Source organism: Rutilus rutilus (assembly GCF_951802725.1).
Source record: "Rutilus rutilus genome assembly, chromosome: 13".
Lineage (NCBI taxonomy): Eukaryota > Metazoa > Chordata > Actinopteri > Cypriniformes > Leuciscidae > Rutilus > Rutilus rutilus.
In genome coordinates this window covers 19,541,124-19,557,483 of record NC_140218.1, presented here as the reverse complement: position 1 = coordinate 19,557,483, position 16,360 = coordinate 19,541,124, and the positions used below count along the sequence as shown (strand labels likewise).

Genomic DNA, 16,360 nt, shown 5'->3' with positions numbered 1-16,360 from the left:
ATGTTGAAATTGCCACTTTTAGGAGGTAAGCAAAAACGTGCCTTTTTGTGGGTGTCCCTTTAAATGTAAATGAACTGGTGCTCCCACCCCTTTCAAGAATAGGGCGGAGCTTCAAGAGCTCATACCGACAACAAAACAGGACGCACTGAAAATGTCAGAAACTGTCAGTAGCAGTGTTCAGTTCAAACCAGAGTCAGACAATAATGCCTACAGAGCCAGAGAATACAAGCTGAAAAATATCACAGAATGATCCCATGTGGCATATATTCTAAGAGTTCAGGGGGTATACAATATGAAATTTAATGTATTATTTAATGAAAATCTTCACCTTGGCCGATGGTCTGTGCTTGACTGTGTGTTCATGAAAGACCCAGAAAAACACACAATTTGTGAGAAATCAAGATGAACAAAAACACAAAATCAAATACAATCCATGTTCCTTCTTCTCTGCGGTGAATATACAGTGGGTACGGAAAGTATTCAGACCCCCTTAAATTTTTCACTCTTTGTTATATATTGCAGCCATTTGCTAAAATAATTTAAGTTCTTTTTTTTTCCTCGTTATTGTACACACAGCACCCCATATTGACAGAAAAACACAGAATTGTTGACATTTTTGCACATTTATTACAAAAGAAAAACTGAAATATCACATGGTCCTAAGTATTCAGACCCTTTGCTCAGTATTTAGTAGAAGCACCCATTTGATCTAATACAGCCATGAGTCTTTTTGGGAAAGATGCAACAAGTTTTTCACACCTGGATTTGGGTATCCTCTGCCATTCCTCCTTGCAGATCCTCTCCAGTTCTGTCAGGTTGGATGGTAAACGTTGGTGGACAGCCATTTTCAGGTCTCTCCAGAGATGCTCAATTGGGTTTAAGTCAGGGCTCTGGCTGGGCCATTCAAGAACAGTCACGGAGTTGTTGTGAAGCCACTCCTTCGTTATTTTAGCTGTGTGCTTAGGGTTATTGTCTTGTTGGAAGGTGAACCTTCTGCCCAGTCTGAGGTCCAGAGCACTCTGGAGAAGGTTTTCGTCCAGGATATCCCTGTACTTGGTCGCATTCATCTTTCCCTCGATTGCAACCAGTCGTCCTGTCCCTGCAGCTGAAAAACACCCCCACAGCATGATGCTGCCACCACGCTTCACTGTTGAGACTGTATTGGACAGGTGATGAGCAGTGCCTGGTTTTCTCCACACATACCGCTTAGAATTAAGGCCAAAAAGTTCTATCTTGGTCTCAGACCAGAGAATCTTATTTATCACCATCTTGGAGTCCTTCAGGTGTGCTTTCATGTGTCTTGCACTGAGGAGAGGCTTCCGTCGGGCCACTCTGCCATAAAGCCCCGACTGGTGGATGGCTGCAGTGATGGTTGACTTACTACAACTTTCTCCCATCTCCCGACTGCATCTCTGGAGCTCAGCCACAGTGATCTTTGGGTTCTTCTTTACCTCTCTCACCAAGGCTCTTCTCCCCCGATAGCTCAGTTTGGCCGGACGGCCAGCTCTAGGAAGGGTTCTGGCCGTCCCAAACGTCTTCCATTTAAGGATTATGGAGGCCACTGTGCTCTTAGGAACCTTAAGAGCAGCAGAATTTTTTTTGTAACCTTGGCCAGATCTGTGCCTTGCCACAATTCTGTCTTTGAGCTCTTCAGGCAGTTCCTTTGACCTCATGATTCTCATTTGCTCTGACATGCACTGTGAGCTGTAAGGTCTTACATAGACAGGTGTGTGGCTTTCCTAATCAAGTCCAATCAGTATAATCAAACACAGCTGGACTCAAATGAAGGTGTAGAACCATCTCAAGGATGATCAGAAGAAATGGACAGCACCTGAGTTAAATATATGAGTGTCACAGCATAGGGTCTGAATACTTAGGACCATGTGATATTTCAGTTTTTCTTTTTTAATAAATGTGGAAAAATGTCAACAAATCTGTGTTTTCTGTCATTATGGGGTGCTGTGTGTACAATAATGAGGAAAACAAAAGAACTTAAATGATTTTATCAAATGGCTGCAATATGACAAAGAGTGAAAAATTTAAGGGGGTCTGAATACTTTCCGTACCCACTGTATATGTTGTGTTTGTCGTAACGAAGTTAGTGAAGAAAGTTCACTGACACTTTTTGGGGTTTTCTTGGCGTTGTATTTCATGATGTGAATTTACTCAACGAATTAATGAAATAATTAATCACTTAGCTTAGCCTACTACAGATTGCAATGGAGGAAGAGAATGTTACTGATCGACTGTGTGAACTTCACTTGTTGACTCCTTTCTTTTTACACAGCAAATAGAGGCACCCAAGCTGTATTTTTTTGACCGCCCACTCCCACCTGCAGAAAAGGTAAAACCGCCCACTCCCGCGAGATTTGCGCTGGGTCCAATCCCAATGCAGCCCTCTAAATGTGAAAGTCAGCTAGACTAATAGCTCAAGACTTTCTTAACAAATGACAAGTGAGTAAATTCTCATCTTCATTTTGGGTGAGCTACTCCTTTAAACAGTGACATCACTAAGAGATAACAGGGTGTGCAGTCATGCAATAATAAAATCATTATATTCTTACCAATGCACTTTGGTGGTTTAGGGTTCCATCCATTTTCTGTGCACAAAATTTGAGATTCTCCTTTCATTGTATAGCCATTATCACATTTGTATTTTATAAAGTTGCTCAGTATATAGGGGGGTGGTCTTCCTTCGATTCTATATGCGTTTGGAATTTCAGGCTTTGGACACACATCTGAAAAAAAAGAAAAGAATAAAAGATTATGTAATTTATGTAAATGAATTGTATTAATCATTAAACATTTCATTCATCAACAGAAAAACAGAAAAGAAATTTAAACGAAAGTAAAAAAACTTCTTTTTTTTTCTCTTTAACCATAACTTCCTCAAACAAGTCCCATCCTCAGAACAATGAAGTTTTGAACTTCCAATAAGACTAAACCCACTGTTACATTTGTAGGACACGGCCTGTAAATAATCATAACTGTCCCTAGGCTCCTCTCCAAGCTGTCCATTTACTATGTCTGGAGGTGCCTTACATTTCACCACTAAAGAGAAAAAATCCAGGTGAATAAACACTTATTTTCAGATGCATCTCAAAGTGCAGAGCACACAATTGTTTATGCTCATCATGAATGGCTCTGAATAAATGTGTGCTCTTCAAGGTCATATTTCATTAAATTTTAAGAAAAAAAACCTCACCTTCACAGATAGGATCTCTGCCATCCCATCCCTGATCTCTGCACCATCTGTCTTTTATCAGTCCATCTAAGATATATCTGAAAACAAAAAACAAAAAAAGATCATCTTCTTACCAAATCAGAGCAAATCTAAATCTAAATCCATGGTTAAAACAGCACAAAGAAACTGACTTCAATGGTTTCACTTACCCTGTGTCACAAACTGCTGTAATTTTGTTGCCAAATAAAATCCCTTCTATTTCATATCTCCCATTGTGAAACTCTGGAGGACTTCCACATGATTTTTCTGTAAAGAATTAAATATATTATTGACTTATTGAAAAATAATCTTCAGTGTTGCCTTACTTTATATGACACAGATTTATTTCAAGCGGAAATGTGTGATGCTGTGAAGCTTCCTGCATCAGTGACGAAAAACTGCTATAAAGGATTCTTAAGATATTCAAGGACTTGCTGATCTATACTGTACATCCTTCACATAGCTAAATTAGATTTTAAAAAACATTCAAAGGCACTTTAGGGAAATTTACAAATATAGGGTACTCAAAAAAAAATATTGATAGTACATACTTGTGCAATCTAATTCCAGACTTGTCCACTGGTTTCTCTCACAAGTAACATTTTTAGATGCTGTTGAGTTTACTGGTTCATGCCCAATATCACACTCAAATGTTACAGTGGATCCATCTGGGAAACTTTCAGCCGAGAGAGAAGATTCTGACATGATGACATTCCTTGATGGAAAAGAAGGCTGTGCACACTGTGCTGTGGAGATAAACAAAACACATGCTTTACAGTAATCTGACGCAATACTATTCTATCCATCATCCTCACAATTATTAGCACTACTACACCATCTTAGCTTTACTTTGGTAACAAAGGACTAGATTGTGATTACTTTAAACAAAAGTAAATTAGTATGACTTAAGGAAGATGTGCTGTTGAAATTAAATCACAGTGCTTCTTCATATGTTGCTCATACATTTAACTTTTTAAATAGAGCCAAAGGTTACAAGATTTGAACACTTTTGGCCTCTCTCAAATACTGAAACTAAAGCAGATTTTAGACACAACCGTGTTGATAACTGCAACTTAGTTAATCAAGTGCTGAAGTTGATTAATATAGAACAGAAAATATTAAAATATTGAACAGAAATAAATATGACTCTAAATAATGAACAGAAAAAAAAAGATTGCAATTATAAGTATGAACTAACTTTTGCAATACGCTATGCTTACACTACCCTAAATGAATGAAAAGATGTGCTGTCCCAATCACCCAAATATTACTCAAAAAATGGGTTTTGGCTCATTTTACATAAACGTTTATGTCACACATCTTTTCATTATATTATTAACTTTTTTTCCTGTTAAAATGGATAACATCTTCAATATTACAGAAATGTATCATGTGTTGGGCTGATGTTTTTAATTTATGGCAAGAAACCTTGAACGAGGCAGAAATTCAAAAACTGTCCCAATCACCCTTGTGTTGTACTTATATTTAATGTGTTTTTGGATTGTTCTGCTGAAGAAACACTGTAAAAAAACTTCACAATTTCAGTTGACAAAAACTCTTGATAATTAGTGACCTACAGCTTTTTACAGCGGATGCCTTTGAAAACACGGCTAGCCTCACTTTCATACCGGTCATGGCGCTGCTCTGAATAAGGTCTATAACTAGCAATATGGGGTTTATGCTTTATTTCCACCACAGTTGAATAAAAATATAATTCTTTAAGTCATAATAATGAGAAACTTAATTCTGAAATAACTTTGTTTCAAATTAACATTTCATAATAATAAGAGCCTATAAATCTTTATTTTATCAAGCAAATCCATTAAGTACCATTCTTGTGGCTCATAGATGTGAGAAGGCCATATTTGGGAATTTTTTTGGGGAATTTTATTGAAAAATCAGAAGCCAAGAACAAGAAGCTATCAATTTGACAAATATCAGTAAATGAAGTACAGCACAAATGCCAAAGCCTGGTTAAATTCACATATTCATGGCATGGGGCAGATCGTCAGACACGTCTCAGGAACACACAATATTAGGCCTAAATGAATAAAACATGACAGTAATAAATGCATTTGATCACTGTATAGTTATCTAAAATCTGCTATTGTAAAAACAAACATGTTCTGTGATATATGCATATATGAACAGGATATATTTGGAGGCAGCACAGAAACATTTTGTTTTGGATTTCTTCATAAACTGTTACTTTTGCCTTTGATAATGTACAATAAAACTTTTCAGTACAATAAAAGCAGATGGTGACAAGTCGCTGTTCAAGCCCCCAAAAGAGCAACAACAACAATATTGCCAAAAAAGCCATTCACTCTATTCAAAGTCTTCTAAGGCCAAAAAAAGAACAGACCACTTTTTGTTAGGAACAGGTCACTCACAAAAACCTTGCCTGTTCAAATCTGTTTCAGTAATGATCCACACCAAAGCAAGAGGAGAATAATTCTTATTTATCAGTTTTATTTAGTCTAGATCTGTGGCATTGGTAGAGTACCACTCAAATTGTATCCAATGCACCTTGTAGGCCTACTGTAAGCCAATCATAAAAGACCCAGCTGTTTCATAACAGTCAGTTACCATTGACAGATACCTTATAAATAGAGCTTATATGAGTAAATGGTTCCTTCCTACCCACTGCATTCCCTACTTTGACTACATTTATTAGCTCACATGAATATGTCATAGCAAACAGCTTCAAGATTAGCTCTAAGATAAACAGACCAACAGAAAGGAGTTTATTCAATGTTGAATGTGCGGAAGATTGAACAGGATATGACAGCAAGAATGGAAGGAATGAAGGGGTCAATCAGCTCGCTAGTTCTATAGTCAGGACACTTAGCAGGGGGTTGGCCATTTTAAGGGTTTTCTCAATCACTAAATCCTTCCAGTGCACTGAAACGTTCACTCCCTAAAAATACCCACAATAGAGAGAGAGCGCAACGCGTCATAATCTGAAGACCACGCCCACCGGGGGGGGGGGGGGGGGGGGGGAACAATCCAACGGTCTCCAATGACTTTGCATTGCGAGAGGCTGCCTCATTATGGCAAGCCGTTTTAACTTTTATTCATTTCCAGGATATGAATACTTGATATCAACAATTCAATTTTCACTATTTAAAACGATAGTTATTGATATCAGGAATTAGATTTCTACTAGTAACAATGGCAGTTTTTGATATCAGGAATTAGATTTTCACTAGTAACAATGCTCCTTCTTGATATCCACAATTAAATTTTCACTGTGTGAATTACAAATTCAATTGAAGAAGAAATAGATGAGAAGATAGATTGAAGACAATAACATTTATTTAATGTCAACCAGTGTCACCATACTGCTGTCTCACTTTTAACAGTGACTACAAAACAGCAAATAAATGTGGCCGCACATACACTATAATATACAACAAACACTGTATAAGTGTATTTTCAACCTGTTCTGAACAGTACAGTGAAATATCCAAACTGCCCAATCTGCAATGTTCGGATAAAGGTAAATGTGAGCAATAACATCTCATTGTATCACACTGGAACTGCAATGTAAAAAATTATTTAAGTATTTCTATATTTGGAACAACTATTATTTTTAAGAACTCCCAAATTGTGCACACAACACTGTTGAGTAAATACCTCATGAGGTAATGATCGGCACAGAACAGTCCAAAGTCCACATTAATTAGGGCACTGAACAATGAACACAAAAGGAAAATAACCATGGAAATTATATTACCTGAGCAACTGTAAAAATGAGTCTTAAGGTCCAAAAAAAAAAAAAAAAAATCTGTAAGACTAATTATTTTAAATCAGTTTTCAAATAAATCAAAGTTGGTATTTGGTAAACTCACCAACCAAAGTGATTGATTTTTTCAAATGATGGCAAACAATGCCAGATGCCATTGAGAAATCATCTAAGACAACTTGGTGAGGAGATTTGCATACTTGGATGATGGCTTAGGACGCATGGGGTCCAATCCCACAAAAAGCCTCTGATATATCTCAAAAGTATACACCAGTTTTGAGGGGTACTTGAGGTCGAGAGAATAGGTAAGTCCAAACAAGAGGCAGCATGCTTTCGACAGGTTTGGCACACCTCTGACTATGGGCTGTCCTTCTATGATAATCCCAATCGTGTCGGGATGATGGCACATGTACATTTTCAGTGTGCAACTGCCAAGCTCAGCATGCACCTCTATTTCAGCACGACTCTATTGGTGGAGACAAAAAAGAATCAAGAGTTTGGTCAGACAAACAGGTAATGAGATGAATAAAGCAGACAGGTAGAAGACATAAGACACAAAGTCAAAATTGTACTTTTGTTGCTAAAGGTGGTGGATACTAGACGGATATGGTGACTAGAGCATGTGACCAGAGTGAAGTCTACCATGACAGTGCCATAGAGTGTGGGTACTAAACTATAATTATCTACTGTAGCATGAGTGTTGTTTTTTTTCTGGCTCAAAGGATGCATTACAATAAAACAATGCAATTGTCCTTGCCTGTACCTGATTGGTCATCACATTACTGTTCATTAAGCTACAGAGTTTAAATATCTTTCAAGAGCAAACGTAATTACCCCATATCATCAAAGCATACAGACAGAAAAATAGACAAGTAGCTTTAAGCCCAATACATACGTGGTGGACACTGATGAGGTCTTCCTGTCTCTCCCCCATGTACTCAATCAGGCATCTCAGGACCACTTCTTTCCTTTTCTCCACAGAGGCAGATGGATCCTGTCAAAAAGTATAATTTGATCAAATTTGACAGCCGGATGACAGTAGCACAAATCACAGAACCTCTGCATTCAATTGCTATAACAGGTCCTACTATACATACACCACAGTACTACAAGATCTCACACTATCACCAGCATATCAGAATGTTGTTTACTCAAAAAAAGTAAAGGGGGACAGTTCACAAAATTGAGATTTACCTGTCCAAGTAGGCTGTGTTCATCAATATGAATCAAGCTTATATTAGTATATTGTCTATTTCTCACCTCAAATGCTTTCTTAAACATGTTTTAGTGGACCTTTTATGTGTAAAGAGACTGCTTAGGAGCAAGGCACACTTTTGGAAAATGGTGATGAGGGTCTGACAATGTAGGTGTTATGATCATTCTCTGGGTAGTATGAATGTGCTCACCATGTGTCAAAACAACTGGCTCAATAGATTTCAACATATACTGAAGATACACAGACACCACCATCCTTCCCATTAGGAACACGGTGAAATATTTATGACAAAGCACGTGACAGAAAATACATTGTGGATGTAAAATGTTTTACATATTTTTTTCTCTTACCTGGATTAGTGTCATCATTTGGGACTTGATTCTTTGACCGACGGCTCCTCATTTTGCGTTGAAAAGTGACAACAGCTTTGGAGTTTGCTTGTCCAACTGTGACATAAATGTCGACTCAAGTGATATGCAACTGATTCTCAGGAACTCTTCACAGATCTGTAAAGAGAAGTATACCATCTTACTTACATACCAAAAGTGATATGTTTTTTCTGTGATTTAAACAACATGAGAGTTTAGGATACAAATTAGTTTTCAATCGAATGAAAATCATGGACAGTGTCAAGCAGTAAAGGAACATATTCACTAAATAGTTATTAAGTATGAAAAATGCAAGAATGAAATTTAATCATTAGTCAAGTTTGTTGCCTTATGTGCCCCGTCTTCACAACTATGGGCCATTTACCATAATTGAGCAATGTGAAATGAAAAACTGAATGTGGCACAGCATAAAATAAACAATCTGATGTTGAAGAAAGTTTCGTGAATTATAATTTGAAAAAGATACTGTTGACTTGGTGCATACTGCACTGTATTTTGTAGCCATACCAGTAGATGACAAAGAATTACATTTTAGCTAGTCAACTTTGTTGAGTTTACCTTACCTGTGATGGTTCAAAGAGGGCAGGCCATCTCTCTAGAAGATCTGCAACACTAGGGGCATGTCCTACAATGTCCTGTCTTCTCAAACTGAAGGTTCTTGACATCATCTCATTAAAACTTATTTTTCTTTGTCTCAGAAATCAACTCCAGCCTGTCACTCTCAAGGGAATCTTCTGTTTTCCCGGCTGGATGAGGGGGCAGGTAGTTAACCTCGGCTTTCCGTGTTTTTTTTTAAATATTCTTTGCTGGTTGCTTTTCTTCAGAAGATTTGCGCTTTAGAGAGTTCACTAAGACTTCTGGAATCCCATGCATTCGAAGTTTGCTTCGGTAGCTTGATACTTTATATTTCAGGCTCTGCTGCCATCCATAGAGACCATTGAAGGAGCCTGGCTCCTTCAAACATGGGTTCTTTTTTATGAGAGCCTCTGCGACTGCACATCGTTGTGCATCACTTGGGTAGGGAGTGTAAGAAAAGATGAGCTCCGCTAAACACTCCAGAATGTTGAACTTAACACCAGGGTAAGTCTTCTCTTTGCACAAAAGGGAACCATCTCTGAGGTAGTTTTCATTGCCTTTTTGAAGCATTAGTTCAGTGTTATGTGAAAACTTTGGAATTGGAAACTCAGTTGGCCATGGCTTGTGCATTCCAGGGCTACTGGTACTGAGTATTATAGTGTCATCAGATTCCGCAGAGATGGAGCCACTTGATGTTGATAGTTGAGACAGAGTCATTTTCTGACACTGGTCTGGAGACAGAGCAATCTTCTGTTGGGAGCTCAGAAATGTCCACATTTGTCAACAAAATGACAGGTGGAACATAGACTATCTTCAGTGTGTCCCTATCCTTCAGGTCATCAATTGAACTTAAAGCAACAAAGTCATCAAAATCCTGGTCTTTGCGCTAAAGGCTTATGTCCATTGAGATCCCAAATGTTTGTTTTATTGTAGCTTCCAACTCTTTAACTGTATGTGGCTTTCCAAGAAGACAAAGTTTCTTTATGTCATGGTCCAGGATGACAATTTTTTTTACAGCTGCCTCCATTTTGATGATATAGCCTTAAAAAGATGACAAAACAACATATTATTTTTAAATTCAATCTGGCATTGTTTAGCAAGCATTCTTTGTGTTGTATGTGCTGGTATATCAAAGAAACTTAAAGAGAACTGTAAAAAAATGCATATATCAGTGACCACTTGAATTCATACCATATATGAAACGTGTATCTATTCCAGACAAATATGGCGCTCCAGCATCACCAAACGCCTTCCTGCAACCTTGTAGTCTGAGAGCGGACATACATCAGTAAAATCCTTCTGTTCCACAAAAACTACAAGCGCTTTGCTCTCCAGCTCAAACGCTCGAAAGTGCTCATCATACCAGGAAGTTAATACTTTAGCAATGAAATGGACCTTGTCTCTCAGAATTAATGTAAACTTTGCAGTTACAATAGTGAAGGCAAACCATTTGTTTACAAATGTTAAGGATAAGAATGATACAAGGATGAAACCGCTCAGGTTCATGCCAAGACTATTAACCCACATAAATAATTTAAAGCAATATTGCTATGTGTGAAAATGAATCATAAGTAGAAGTTTATAATAGTTTGTGTCTGCCTGCTCGGTGTGGATGTATTGTTATGTCCAGAGGTGGAAAGTAACGAATTACATTTACTTGCGTTTTTTTTGTGTGTACGTTTTTAAAATCTGTAATTTTACTTAAGTATGTTTTGTTTTAAGTATTGTAATTCACTTACATTATTCCAATTGTTTTCAACAAGATCAAATTTGAAAGAAATCTGTAATTTTATTCAGTGTAATGGTGCATTACATTTTGTTAACCTGTCAATTATAGCATCCCCTACGTGCAGGCATCAGTGTTGTGGTTGTCTGCTGAAGCCACATTAAATTTTTTTTTTATGATATACCTTTTAAAGCCTGGTAATTTTTAGTTATACAGTATATTTAACTAGATGTTGAGTAAATGTTAGTGGCAACTGACAGCTTACCAAACTGCCTCAGTGAAAGACTGACTATCATAAGAAACTGCTCTATTTGGTGATTTTTACTGTTTGTTGTGGGGAGGAGGAGACAGGAAGGTGATATATCTGCCTGTTATTGGTGGTTGGTAACGTTACATAAAAACGTCTTCAGAAATGTAATTGTATGGAGCCCACACTATTGTTTGCAATTTTGCCTATTTACTTACCTGGGAATAGTTATAGCTGTTATTGTATCTATTATGACGTTTTTCTTACCTGGATGTGAAGCTTGAAGACCCCAGGTAGAAAAAGTGCTTAAGTATCTAAAGACAAGGAAAATGCATGTTAGAATAAGGTTAAAAATCAGTTGTAAATGTAACTTATTTAAGTAATGGGTTAGAAACAGTTTTAGGGTTTTTTCAACAAAAAATCTGTCATTAATTGACTATGCAGCATTAAAAAAACGTGGATCAAATCTCTAAAATCAGACAGACTACTAAGCATACATCTCTACAGTCTAATATGTGCATCTGTTTTAGTAATGTTAAAGTGTACTAAAATAATCTGATTCCAGAGTCCTGTCAAAGACACACGGCTACCTTTTTTTGCCTGCTGTCCATAAAACACCATCATACTTTCCACTTGTTTAATTTCATATTAACAACACGGTCTTAACCGTTGTGATCTGCCGATCGACCACACTTTAGTTTGCCATGTGTGCAGGATAGCTAGCTATACAGTACAATTTGCAAACCTAACCTCAGCACCCTAGTGGAGTAAGCGATTTCGCGTCACTTTACATTATTCAGCTAAATTTGCTCAACCTACCGTGTTAATCAGTCCCTGAAATCCAGATCCGCTGCAGCGAACAAAACGTTGAAGTGCCGAGGAAGATACTGCATCTGCCTGGGAAAGTCCCCGCCAGTGAAAAAGGGATAATGCCAACTTATAAAATTTAAAATATTTACGATTGATGAACACACCTGCCACATCGACAGCTGCTCAAATAAATTGTGCATTGTCAACTCACTTTTATGACATTTATTGTACACAACAACCACATACAAATAACTAGCCAAATAAATTGCACTGGTTTTATTTAAAATATATTGTTATATAAAAACTGATATATTTTAAGTAAAGAGGAAGTATTTTGATTTGTTTTATTATAAAACATAAAACGAACTAGATTACAACTATTTAAAGTATATAAAACCTACTTTGTGGGTGTAGCACTTTTTATAGGCCTTTACATGCTACTCTTTTTCTTAGTCTTTGTCCGGTGTTAAATGTGTACCTGACATTTCGTGGAAGCTTTTGCTGTGTGGCAAGTTATGTTGTCATTATAAAGTGATGTGTTTGGGATCCTTGTTTACAGGAATACCAGGTTAAATAGGCAGAGAAGAATAAAAGTTTATGTAATTTATGTAAATGAATTGTATTAATCATTAAACATTTTATTCATCTACAGAAAAAAAGAAAATAAATTTTAAATAAATTTTTTTTTCATCTCTTTAACCATAACTTGCCCAAACATTTTGGTGGATCAGGTTTAAAAGTCCCATCCTCAGAACAATGAAGTGTTGAACTTCCAATAAGACTAAACCCACTGCTACATTTGTAGGACACGACATCTAAATAATCATAACTGTCCAAAGGCGCGTCTCCAAGCTGTCCATTTACTATGGCTGGAGGTGCCTTACATTTCACCACTAAAGAGAAAAAATCCAGGTGAATAAACACTTATTTTCAGATGCATCTCAAAGTGAAGATCACATAATTGTTTATACTCATCATGAATTGTTCTGAATAAATGTGTGCTCTTCAAGGTCATATTTCATTAAATTTTAAGAAAAAAAAAACCTCACCTTCACAGATAGGATCTCTGCCATCCCATCCCTGATCTCTGCACCATCTGTCTTTTATCAGTCCATCTAAGATATATCTGAAAACAAAAAACAAAAAAAGATCATCTTCTTACCAAATCAGAGCAAATCTAAATCTAAATCCATGGTTAAAACAGCACAAAGAAACTGACTTCAATGGTTTCACTTACCCTGTGTCACAAACTGCTGTAATTTTGTTGCCAAATAAAATCCCTTCTATTTCATATCTCCCATTGTGAAACTTTGGAGGACTTCCACATGATTTTTCTGTAAAGTATTAAATATATTATTGACTTATTGAAAAATAATCTTCAGTGTTGCCTTACTTTATATGACACAGATTTATTTTAAGCGGAAATGTGTGATGCTGTGAAGCTTCCTGCATCAGTGAAGAAAAACTGCTATAAAGGATTCTTAAGATATTCAAGGACTTGCTGATCTATACTGTACATCCTTCACATAGCTAAATTAGATTTTAAAAAACATTCAAAGGCATTTTAGGGAAATTTACAAATGTAGGATACTCAAAAAAATTATTGATAGTACATACTTGTGCATTCTAATTCCAGACTTGTCCACTGGTTTCTCTCACAAGTAACATATTTAGATGCTCTTGAGTTTACTGGTTTATACCCAATATCACACTCAAATGTTACAGTGGATCCATCTGGGAAACTTTCAGCCGAGAGAGAAGATTCTGACATGATGACATTCCTTGATGGAAAAGAAGGCGGTGTACACTGTGCTGTGGAGATAAACAAAACACATGCTTTACAGTAATCTGACGCAATACTATTCTATCCATCATCCTCACAATTATTAGCACTACTACACCATCTTAGCTTTACTTTGGTAACAAAGGACTAGATTGTGATTACTTTAAACAAAAGTAAATTAGTATGACTTAAGGAAGATGTGCTGATGAAATTAAATCACAGTGCTTCTTCATATGTTGCTCATACATTTCATTTTATTCTTTTTTCTTTTTAAATAGAGCCAAAGGTTACAAGATTTGAAAACTTTTGGCCTCTCTCAAACACTGAAACTAAAGCAGATTTTAGACACAACCGTGTTGATAACCACAACTTAATAATCAAGAGCTGAAGTTGATTAATATAGCACTGTTATCGTTGCAAAATGGTGTTAAGGTTACATAATTATTTGTGAACTGTGGACAAAAACACATTTGCTGATTAAATCAGTCCTGAGAGCATTATAAGGGCAGCAAAGAAGAGCTGGTCTATATGGCATTCTAACGGCCTGAGTCTTTGAACATGATAACATTGTTGCAGGTCAATATAAAAAGTAAAATAATTTTGGATTCATACATCCAAAAGCAAATGGAAGTCATGTGTGTGTTTGCCGTGTTTACAGTGAAGAATTCAGTTAATTCTGTGTATAGTAGCAGCATGCTATGACCATCAAGCTTTAGGCTTAAACTTTTCTGTTTGCAAAGCATTATTAGTTGCTAGTATCAACATTATGCTACTAGGTTATAAATGCGTGTACTGTTTTGTTCAGTGAATGAACTTACAATGTGCCCTTTTCTATTACTATATTACAGTTTTACACAATTCTCAGAATGGAAATATCATCCACCTTTTTTGAACAAACCTACTGCATTTTAAAATATGGATGGCACTTCAGGTTTGGAGTCGTGCCACTCAAAAGAACTGAAACAAACAATTTCTAATAATAAGCTTGTGCTACTAATAATCCTCATCTGTCAGATTGACTGAATGAAATGTAAATTAGCCTTAAATATTCTAATTTCTTACAGTAATATTTGACCCATAATATTGCTCCACAACTACTCTTGAAAGTCCTTGAGCTTTTGGGGTTTTTCATGATCTGCTGAAAGAAATTGATCACTTTTATACTTTTCCTTTTGATGTTAAATGGTTGAGAGGTAAGGAGAATAATGTCACCTAATTTTACCAGTTTTTGCAAATGAGTTAAGCTTTATAAAAACAATAAACAAAAACAATAAGCTTTACAAGTTTATTGCCAAGTTTATTGCCAGTATCTGATTTTTTACAGTTCTATGGAAGTTACTCCCATAATTCACTCATAGCGTCAGTGTAGGAAAAATAAGGATATGATTTTCTTGGGGAAACAAAAAACTGTTTTGTCCCAAATGACTCAATATACACAATGCTTCACACTACTTCCTAGTGGAAATCCTTACTCTTTTATGATTACTGCGAATTTGGACATACTTATTTTGTCACAAACTCCTACTTGTGTTTGAACTTTGTCCTAGTTCACCTAGCCTATATAGTTGGGAAGTATGCAGACATGGTTTCCAAAATTCCACACTTGTTTTTTTTTTCTCACTTAACGTTAATTCGGAACAGAACTCGCACTGTTTATACTACAAAACAGCATATAATAGTGCATAAGTACTCGAAATGGGACGCACCGACTGTAAAACCTTAAACTAAGTCGTAGTACGATAGATAGATAGATAGATAGATAGATAGATAGATAGATAGATAGATACTCACCTCGGACATGTTCACAGATCATAAGAAACGAAAGAAGAGCAACATTGAGCCACAAGACCTTGGATCCCATCTTGTTAATGTAGTCTTAATCAAGGCCAATGTTATTTGTTTTCTGCCCCAAATAAACAAAAAAGGCACTTTAGCTTCACGGCATAAAGAAATACACTTTTAAAATATGCATTTTTAAATAATCAAAAGTTAACACAAGCATTATCTACAGCAAAACAGGCACAAAAGATTCACATAAACAAAACTTGTTTCTGTTAGCCTGTTAGCGGTTAGCATAACAATCAAGACAGGTTTTAATTATTAACGTCACATTATTAAAAGACAACATGCACATGATTTGAACGAATGCATAAAATAGGTTTAGTTACCTAACCACGCTTCATTCGAATTTTTAAAGGCTAATCGTAACACTAAAATAATGTGTTAACTTTAGCGGAAGGGCGTGATACGAACACTGTTCAACACTTCCTTCCTCTGTTCAGTTCAGAGTCCATAACCCAAATCCTAATCTAACCCGACACACATAATATATAAATATACACATCAATATATATTGATGTGTATATTGATATATTATGTTATATTATATATATATATCTGTGTGTGTGTCCCAATCCCCCTTAATTCACCCTACATCTCTTCAGTGGGTCAATATTTATATATATATATATATATATTCTACTTTTTTTCCCCTTCTTCATTATACCGTCTTTTCAAGCGGTTGTGGTAGGTATACGTTAACAGTTAGCTACTCAGAGAAGTGAAAATGAATCCTTGTTTTAAGCGTCCTTACCTTTAGGTGTTTAGGAGGTTTCTCAATGTCCTGTGTTTGATTCAGAGGT

General features: G+C 36.3%; 2 protein-coding genes across 22 annotated transcripts in view; both read right to left on the bottom strand.

Moving 5' to 3' along the window:
- The window catches only part of LOC311302032 (complement receptor type 1-like), a 113,572-nt gene that overhangs the window by 49,778 nt on the left and 47,434 nt on the right, over positions 1 to 16,360 (bottom strand). For 15 of the 21 annotated variants that reach the window (XM_084427553.1, XM_084427554.1, XM_084427558.1 and 12 more), the window contains 8 exons: positions 13,553 to 13,747; positions 13,173 to 13,269; positions 12,985 to 13,061; positions 12,646 to 12,828; positions 3,775 to 3,969; positions 3,394 to 3,490; positions 3,206 to 3,282; positions 2,565 to 2,738 (listed from right to left, as the gene is read on the bottom strand). In XM_084427553.1, the coding sequence (XP_084283679.1) occupies positions 2,565 to 2,738; positions 3,206 to 3,282; positions 3,394 to 3,490; positions 3,775 to 3,969; positions 12,646 to 12,828; positions 12,985 to 13,061; positions 13,173 to 13,269; positions 13,553 to 13,747 (1,095 nt within the window). The remainder of the gene's footprint in view (positions 1 to 2,564; positions 2,739 to 3,205; positions 3,283 to 3,393; positions 3,491 to 3,774; positions 3,970 to 12,645; positions 12,829 to 12,984; positions 13,062 to 13,172; positions 13,270 to 13,552; positions 13,748 to 16,360) is intronic. The other 6 variants (XM_084427552.1, XM_084427557.1, XM_084427564.1 and 3 more) reach the window with 5 other exon arrangements.
- Positions 6,524 to 10,016, bottom strand: LOC311302034 (uncharacterized protein). The gene is made up of 4 exons (XM_084427570.1): positions 9,140 to 10,016; positions 8,538 to 8,693; positions 7,867 to 7,965; positions 6,524 to 7,437 (listed from the first exon to the last, which is right to left on the bottom strand). The coding sequence occupies exons 2-4, from the start codon at positions 8,553 to 8,555 to the stop codon at positions 7,141 to 7,143; spliced, it is 414 nt and encodes a 137-aa protein (XP_084283696.1). The 5' UTR covers positions 8,556 to 8,693; positions 9,140 to 10,016; the 3' UTR covers positions 6,524 to 7,140.

Bases quoted from the DNA above. Each gene is read 5' to 3' on its own strand.
- LOC311302034 (XM_084427570.1), bottom strand. The intron at 7,438-7,866 runs GTATGTATTGGG...CTCCACCAATAG, and splicing joins ACCTCATCAGTGTCCACCAC to AGTCGTGCTGAAATAGAGGT.